General features: G+C 54.5%; 1 protein-coding gene across 1 annotated transcript in view; it reads right to left on the bottom strand.

Annotated features, from left to right (window-relative positions):
* The window catches only part of ADAMTS3 (ADAM metallopeptidase with thrombospondin type 1 motif, 3), a gene marked incomplete at both ends in the record, with an annotated part of 11,964 nt that extends 3,554 nt beyond the window's left edge, over window positions 1–8,410 (bottom strand). Inside the window, 11 exons of the mRNA XM_010146107.1 lie at window positions 918–1,041; window positions 1,151–1,284; window positions 1,513–1,688; window positions 1,812–1,957; window positions 2,914–3,027; window positions 3,271–3,403; window positions 4,000–4,143; window positions 4,361–4,466; window positions 4,790–4,946; window positions 5,564–5,647; window positions 8,211–8,410. Of these exons, the coding sequence (XP_010144409.1) occupies window positions 918–1,041; window positions 1,151–1,284; window positions 1,513–1,688; window positions 1,812–1,957; window positions 2,914–3,027; window positions 3,271–3,403; window positions 4,000–4,143; window positions 4,361–4,466; window positions 4,790–4,946; window positions 5,564–5,647; window positions 8,211–8,410 (1,518 nt within the window). The remainder of the gene's footprint in view (window positions 1–917; window positions 1,042–1,150; window positions 1,285–1,512; window positions 1,689–1,811; window positions 1,958–2,913; window positions 3,028–3,270; window positions 3,404–3,999; window positions 4,144–4,360; window positions 4,467–4,789; window positions 4,947–5,563; window positions 5,648–8,210) is intronic.
* Between the last annotated feature and the right edge of the window lie 211 nt (window positions 8,411–8,621).

Here is an 8,621-nt window from a genome sequence, read left to right as displayed (position 1 = left end):
ATATTTTCTGTATTTTATTTCCAGCCGTGCGTTATCTCTGCCCAGCTTTGGTCTGCCTGCTCACTGCCCAAATTTAATTATTAATGCTGCAGAAAAGCTCCACAGCAGCAACTACCACCCTCGGAACTGTCAGCGCAGATATTCTCGTTATCTGTCCCTCAGCCTTGGTTCTACCAGACAGATATTCCTGAAATAGCTGCTCCCAGTCCTACAAGAGAGACATTTCCCTGAGTAGCTTCCCCACGCTGGGAAAAAAAAAAAAGCCTTAAAATATAAATAATTCACAGCAAAACATACAAGAAAATACGGCCCTGGGTCAGCAAACAGAAATGTCTGAAGGAGCCCAAGGAGATCTGGGGTTATTACTGATATGAAACGTGTGGCACCACACAGTCCGAACAATTTAACCCTTCTCAGTCAGAACGCCACCGTGTGCTCCGACACACGGCTGCCAGCGTCTGAGAAACGAGGATCCCTGCCAAAACGTGTGCACGTTTGGGTCAGGATTCAGCCGAACTTGCTTAGAATCTGTTCGCTGACTGACGGGCTGTGATTTCTGAGGAAGCGTCATGCAAAGCCCATTGGACGTGAGGTTCCACAGGCTCATTTCATACACCCAGAATTTTAGACTTCCCTTTCAAAGACATTTGATGACAGGCTGGACTGACCAAGCTTTCTCCTAGAAGGCCCTTCCAAGGACAGGACCGGGCACACTGCGTGAAAAACGTCATTTCTCTGCAGAGAGCAGACCTGGGGCTTGGACTAGGGGACTCTGAAAGGTCCTTTCCAACCCCAAACCTTCTGTGGTGACTCTGTGGCTACATGTTTTGCTGCCTTCAAGTAGGTGTCTCTGAGCGCGACAGAAACACCAGAGCCAAGAGAAACGATACCCCCATGCATGGAAACGTTGCTCCTACCGAGTTTTTTGGGTGTGCGGGTAAAGGTCCCCTTGACGGTCCGGCAGTGCGAGTTATCCCCGCCGCAGACGCCACACTTATCGTCAACCTTATTGGAGCCAATTTCCCTGTCGCAACCCACTTTCTGCAGAAGGAAGAGCGAGAAAATAAACCCAAGAGAAGGTGCTGCGGCTGGTGGTCGCTAGCACGGGGCAGCTCCCGCTCCGGGCCGGCCCTGGGGAGCTCTCGCTCACCACGCATTCTCCACGGACACAGATGCTGTAGGCGTCTTTGTAGGAACAGCGGGTCCCGTCGTGTGCCAGCTGCTTCATCGAAGCGACGTCGCCGGTTTCTTTGGACTGGCAGTAGAGGTGGCACCTCTTGTTGGCTGTGTAGCAAGGAAAGAGAGGTTACTGCGTAAACTAACAGCGATCCAGAGGTGCTCCAGAAGATGATCCCGGAGACAGAAGGGACCTCTAACCGACAGCTGTGGGGGGAAAAAAGCAACTAATGCGTTTTTCTGTGAATTATGGGCCTCTCGCTTGGAGAGATGTTCTCCCAGAAATCAGTTCCCTTCTCTGGACCCCCACGAGCGCTGGGAGACTCCAGAACTGACCGTCAGGGTGTTCGTAGGGCAGCCAGTGGTGCTTGCTGTGCTGGTACTCGAAGTGGGAATTGCGCTGCTGGCACTGCTGCGCCCTGAAGTCCTCGAAGTGCTTCGGACACTCCTCCGTGTTGCACAGCTGGAACTCAAAATTGACTCCGGCACAGTCTTCACCTCCGTTGATGGGCCTGCGGAGAGAAAAACATCCAGGAGACTCTAAACCCCTCTGGGGATTTTTCTTCTGCCTCAAGTGACACTGAAACAGAGCCCCATAATGGTTCCCAGTTGACAGGGGCCACCAGAAGACCTACATCGGATTGTTGCACTGGCGCGTTCGAAAGCGAACACCAGTTCCGCAGGTCCGCGAGCAGGAGCCGAATTTGGTCCAGGGTCCCCAGTTGCCATCCTGCTTCAGCTGGTTCACGTTCTTCCACATGCAGTGACCTTTATAGCACCACTGCGAGAAATCAGGGCAGGGAAGCAGGTGAGAACAGAAACAACACCCAAACCGAGTGTCTAACCACAGCGACACCAAAAGCAGGCGGGGGTGACCCCATGGGCAGGGACGGGGCGTCGCGGAGAACCGACTGCAAGCAGAGACCTTCAGACAGGTGACGCTCAACACATCCCACCCTCCTCCTCCCTTCATTTGAGCCACACTTGGTTCCATTTGAGTCTTAGTCACTACCACCTTTTTGGAGGAATTTTCACGTTCTGCGTATTAGCGGGATGAGATTTTTGCGGAGGATTAGTTGGTCTTCTCCTTTTTCCCCGCCGCGTACTGGCCAAATGTGGCACTTAGGCGAGCGGGCTGGAACAGAGGGCTCGTCACTGGGCAGGGTGCTGTTTCGCTGCTGGCTAGGGCAGACTCGGATGGGCTAAGTGGCTCTCTTGTATCTCAAAATACACCGGATTTGCCAAACAAACACCTATCGAGTATAGTTTTATAATTAAAAATGAACGAGCAGTGGGACACCCACTAATGGGGACACTAAAAGGCAAAACCAAAGAGCTAGCCCTCAGCCTACACGAACACTGAGCCGCCGCATGTCTGGACCACAAGCACCAAGAAAGAGCCCTGCAGGAACAGCGGCTTCCTCGGGACGCTCTATGGACACCTGCAGGTGAGCCAGGAATCCCCAAACAGTAACAAAAAGCCCCCAGGGGAGGCTGAGAACAGGTTACACCTCAACAGGGGTTTCTATGTCCAAAATGTACCTGGTCCTACAGCAGACTTTGTCCAGAATATCCCAGCGGGGAAGCACAGCTCCCCTGTTCCCCTCCTCTGGAGAGGAAAGCTCCCTCTTTTTGCACCTCCCGGGGGATGCCGGGCAGCTCCCCGTGCTCCTGTGTGCCCTGCAGCCCACGTGCGGCTGCTGGGGTTCCTTCCAGCACCCACCCGGTGATACTCACTTTTCCCGGGGCACACTCTGTCCCGTCGAGCGGAGGCCCCTTCTTAGTCTTGCAGAAATACGGGTTGTCGGGGTGGCTACACCACAGCTGCTTGCAGGGGTCGAAGGTTCGGAACTGAAAGGCAGGACGCGGATGAGGTGAAACTCAACACGACATGAGCATCTTCAGCAAGAAACGGATGTTCAGAAAGCGAAGGGCAGGGCTTCTTCCCCACATCCCTCGGGTGAGAGGAGGCAAGGAGCAGACACCCACAAGTGGGAGGAAAATGAGGGGGTTTTTTGGGGTTCACTCCTTGAGCATTAACCGAACCGACTCGGTCGGCTGGGCTTCACTCTGAAAGGGCCGCCTTGGACCTACCGCTGTGCACATTTTGTAGCCCACGCCAAAATCAAAGCGGCACTGTTCGTCCATGGAGTAATTGATGCCTGGCAGCTCGGGAAGCTTGGGCCAGTCATGTTCAAAAGGGTCGTCTAGAAGACAGTCGTAAGAGCTGTGGAAAGATGCACAGGAAAAAAGAATCAGCTGTGGGAGATGTGGGTCAGCTCGAGACGTTTTCACTCCGTTTTGACTGGCACACCCAGGTTCTGGCAGTGGGGAAGAAGCCTAGCAAGGGCTGCAGGAAGGTACCTACACGGAGGGAGACAGACCCGGCACGCTCACGCATCCCGCCTTCTCTCTTCCCCGACTTTTGCTAGTCCCTTTTCTGAGCTTAGGGCTCATAACTCCTGCAGAAATCGAGGACCCAGGAAAACACCAGCCACCTGACACGAAGGCTGCCAGACAGCCTCCTGGCATGCTCCTGCAGCGACAGCAGCCATGGGCTTTGGGTACCGCCCCGGGCGAGGAAGCCTCCCCCCCCGGGCGTGCTCCTGCAGCGCCAGCAGCCATGGGCTTTGGGTACCGCCCCGGGCGAGGAAGCCTCATGCCTGGGATGCAGCATTTCTGATACGGATTTGAAGCAAAAAAAGACTACGGCAAAGAAGGCGGTCAGAAAACCAGCAGTTTTCCACGGGAGACCAGGCGTGGCGACGGCGGTGTCGCGCTCTCCTGGAGCAGCCTCCCGGAGCGCCTCTGACGGGTCCTTACTGGATGTATCTTTTGAGCTCCTGGCCGCTGCATCTGGACCAGTGGTACCGATGAAAGGCAGCCTGCACCAAGGGAGCCATCACGCTCCCCATCGCTGTCTCGTCCCCACATCTGTTCCCTTGCCCGTCGTGCTCCATTCCCAGCCTGCAACGAGAACCGGCGTCAGAGGGCGGGCAGATCCCAGCTCTTCGACTGGTGAAACGACTGAGGAGAACGGCTTCTCAGGCACGTGCAGTCATGCAAAGGGACATTCTGCAGGTGCCCCTGCCCTTCAAAGCGGTCCTCTCGGATGCCCCAGCGTAAGGACTCTCCGAGTACCCTTCCATTTGCACCTCTAATCTAGGTGTGAAAGTTAACTTACACGTGACCGGTTTCATGAGCCACCACAAAGGCTGAGGAAAACCCATCCTCGTGGTTGAGGGTGCAGCTCCGGACCGGGTGACACATGCCAGTAACAGGGGCGTACCCTAGGGAGAGAAATCACCTCTGAGCCTTGTACCCATCGCCTCCATCTTCCACGATAACAACCCTAACGACGCCACCCTGATACGCTCGCTACCCGAGGAGAGCCTAGGGTTGTTTTCCTTTGATTGCCCATTTCTGCTCTGCCTCTGCCGCCAAGGCGAGTGCAGGGCTCTGAGGTGCTGCCGTTGGCTCCTCACACATGCACACACTCAGCACCCAAAAGGCACGCGATTCCTCAGCAATTAAAAGGCAGAGCTACAGGATGGAACTTTTTGCATGTGTTCACACGCGTCCAGACAGTCTCGCTCCGGCTCAGCTGCATTACCTTGCATACCAGCAGGCCCAAAATCTTGCCTGGTTAAGAAGATGGCGTGATCGTGGTGCTCGGAGTGACTGGGGTCCGACTTCTGCTGCTGATAGGCCCAGCGGCAAACGTTCTCCAAGCTTCTCGAGGGATTCCCCCTTTCGATCAAGCTAATGGACTGAAAGAGCGACATGTTAGCCCCTGGAGGCAGGAAATTCCGACAAGGTTCGGTTTTCTTGGAGCGCCAGCCAGGCCCCTGTTTCTCTCCCCCTCTAAGTCATGACACCTTCTTTCCTACGGGAAAAGAGAAGGTGTACGATAACAGTGACTCTCCACGTGTCATCGTGCAGCCTCGGGTTATTTTGAAGACGGTTTAACGAGTGTTCACGTCATTGATGAAAACAGCTGCCTTTGTGTACAGCCTGTAATGCAGCGTGATTTTTGGGGCTGAATGAGGACATTTTTAATTCTTTTGCTGGATCCTGCTTACGCTCTGGACGTGACTCAGCTGAGATGAACAAGCACATAGTGACACGCACGGAGCTGCGTGGAGGAAGTGAATAATACAAACACGCAGGACGATGCCTCAGCTGGGGCAGAACACGAGTGCACTGATGAACACATCTGGTTTGGTGAGACTTCTGCTACAAGCTTAGGAAAATTCATCACAACATCAAACTGGTCCTCTGATGTCCGACAGGGTCTTCATCCAACCCCAAACTTCATTGCTGCTTTCATGGCGACTGCGCTTACAAGGACGACGACGGTGGAGAAGGGGTTCCGAGCCTGGCTTACCTTCGCATACCCCAACATGATCATTCGCACCAGCACGACGTTTATGTGAACGCCCAGGGACTCGTCGTGGTAGATTTCATTCACCTGAGAAAAAAAAAAATAATAGAAATATTAGAAAGAAAAAGCCACCGATGACACCAAGGGAACCTCGACGGCCACCCATCTGTTATTTCAAGCGTTTAAACCACTACAGCCCTCTCAGAAGAGGATTCAAGTCTCAGATCACTCCCCGTCGCGGCACAGCCCTCACAGCGAGCTTTCTGAGGTGCAGGTCAAGGCTCCTCTCGAGTTTAAGGGCCCTCGCATCAGGGCCAGTAGAAACGGTGACTGGGGAACCGCGAGACGTCGAAACTGCTCCTTGAGGGCTGCAGAGAACAGACAGAAGAGAACAGACCTCAAAACCCACAGGGAGGCCCTGAAACTGTCCATGGGTCTCCCTCGAGATCTCTGCATGGTCACTTTTGTGCTAAAAAAGAGTATTGGTGGGAGTGAAGGTAAAAAAAATTAACAGAATTATGCAGACGGGTCAACACTTGTTCTTCTTGAGGACCTCCCTTGTGTCTGGGGAGGTGAGAAACGTCCTGGCACCAGAGTATAAATTAGGGGGCTAGAACATCTGCAGGTCACCAGTGAAGCCACTCACCCCCCTTAGAACAAACCCAACACTGTCCTGTGAGTAATCGGGGAAAACCAACACCGCTGGCGTGTCTGAGCAGCAGTTAAAGGCGGCGCTTTTCTAGGCAGAAACAGGTAAACAGAGCTTCCCCTTCCCCTCGGGGAAAAAGGACATTCCGAGCTGCCCAGACCGCGGGACAACGACAGCCCAAGACCCTGGCAGGTGTCCAGGCTCACCACAAGACAAGGCCAGTCTGTACTGGGAGCAGAGTCCCAGCAGATGGAGCCGCAGAGGTGTGAGAGAAGGTGGAGAGCGCTGGGGCAGCAGCAGCTGCTCTGCCCTTGACAAAGTTAAACGCTTCTAAGAGCGCGTTCTGAAACGATCTTTAATGAAGATTTATTGCTGATGCTCCTCGAGGTGTGTGGCGAAAGGAAAAGGGTTCCCTGCACGTACCAAATTACTGATGCCCTCCGTGCATCTCCTGATCTCAGTTACTTTAATCCGGGGAAGCCTTAAGGAACCACCCAAGAGAGCAACAAAGGCCACCAGCCTCATGCTGGAGACCTTTACCACCACGGTGCTGAAATCTCACACTGCTTTTGAGAAGCCACTTCAGAAAGTACCTGATCTCCCTCTCGCCAGAGCAACCCTGAGGAGCGTGTCACTGCTCCGTGAAGCACCTCCACATGACAGAGACAGGACCCGGCTCCTGCCGGACCCAGCAGTCACCGAGGGGCGCCGGGGCACAGCCAGGGTTGGGCAACAGAAGGGAGATGAGGCTTTCTCAGCCCTCCTTGCACCCCACTTCCCAGCTTCCACTCTCCTTGCTCTCCCGCTGTTCTGGTGCGGGTTCTCCGCGGGATGCTCCACTGGGGGTGAGGAATGGTGCTAACACCATGGCAGGGTTAGGGAGATGGAGGCTACAGCTCCGGAAGTAAAGGTGACGTCAGGAAAAAGTCGATTCCATCACCTCAAGGAATTCAGCTGAAACTGCATTTCTTCAGCTGAAACAGACCCTCCAGGCCTGCAGCTCCCCGGGTCACGGCGAGGCTGTGCCGCGCGTGGCTGCCCGCGCGCCAGCTCTGGCCCCAGCGCAGTGCGGTTGTGTCAGCATGGCTCCGTGCCCAGGGTAACCAGCCTTGGCACAGGGCTCAACGAGCGTGATTTAATACTGCTTTGATGCTCCGGAGCACTCAGCGATGCTCACGATGCCTGTAGGTATTTCCTCGAGCCTCAGTGAGCTACCATCAGCCTTGCAAAAGTCCCCACGAATGCTCCCAAGATCCGTCACAAACTTCTCACCTCCCACTTTTAGGACAAGACAGAAGTATAGATAGACAAGGTTCAAGTTCTTAGACCTCCCCATCACGAGATGCAAACCTAAACCTCAACCCAGAGTCAGGTTCATGCCTGTTGGGCAAATCCAGCTCTGCTGAACTGTGTCTGCTGCTGTCAGGGGCTGGAGATCTTCTAGCAACCAGCAAAGCCCTGCTCATGTGCTTTGAGACTCCTCCCAGGCTGAAAAAGACCCCTCTGCTAACGCACAGGTTCTAGGTGCCCATTCACAGCCATGAAAACCCGGCTGTGGTTCTCTCAGCGGCGATGCACGGAGCAGCCCAGGTTCAGGGGCTCGCTCCTCCTCCAGGATCTTCATAGCCAGCTTTCCACCACGCCACAGTCATGCCAGAGGCAGGGAGGGAGCCCTGACTCAACGCCTCGGGCTCCAAACCCAAAGCACAGACGCTACTCAGCAGTCCCCTGTCATCAAACCGTGATTCTACGGCACCCACTCGTAAACCTTGCAGACTAAATCCTGCCTTTCAGTCCCAGGGTCTATGTCTGGAGTTTCTTCTTCTAGATTTATAGCCCTGGATAACTCTACCCGGAGTTATGCTGGAAAAGAAATCAGTCGGTTTAAACGGACACAGAGATATTCTTTTCCTCTCAAACTCCCCGAACTCCATTTTTAAGCTGCTGGTTCTCAATCCTGGGAGCAGTAACAGGTGGCACAGCACCACGGGCAATACTCACTATGTTCATGAGGGTGAGGAGGTAGTTTTGAACGTGTTCTTTGCCGTGGAACCGGACCACGGAGTCGTCCACGCCCAGCAGCACCTCAATGTTGTAGTCGTCGTCTCCCGCGTGCCGCCGTCGCCTCAGGGTCTCGTTCAGCTGCTGCTCAGTGCTGCTGTACAGGGAGCTCAGCTCGCCGAGGCCGCCGAGAAGAGGCTCTGCGAGGAATAGCAAAGACATCAACATCTACTGCAGTCCCGCTTCAGAAACACCCTCCCGCACAACATCATCACCCGCAGAGTCATCGCTTCTCTGGAGAAAAGAAACCAGCAGCTCTGAAGCAGGCGCTGGAATATCCTCGCCTGTGAATACTGTGGGATACTAGAGGGGTCCCTGGAAGACACAGGGCCGGGGCAGAGCTCCGATGAA

This window comes from Buceros rhinoceros, unplaced genomic scaffold (assembly GCF_000710305.1).
Source record: "Buceros rhinoceros silvestris isolate BGI_N320 unplaced genomic scaffold, ASM71030v1 scaffold7802, whole genome shotgun sequence".
In the NCBI taxonomy this organism is placed as follows: Eukaryota; Metazoa; Chordata; class Aves; order Bucerotiformes; family Bucerotidae; genus Buceros; species Buceros rhinoceros.
Note: the sequence above shows the minus strand (reverse complement) of the source record. Positions and strands in the feature narration are given on the sequence as shown.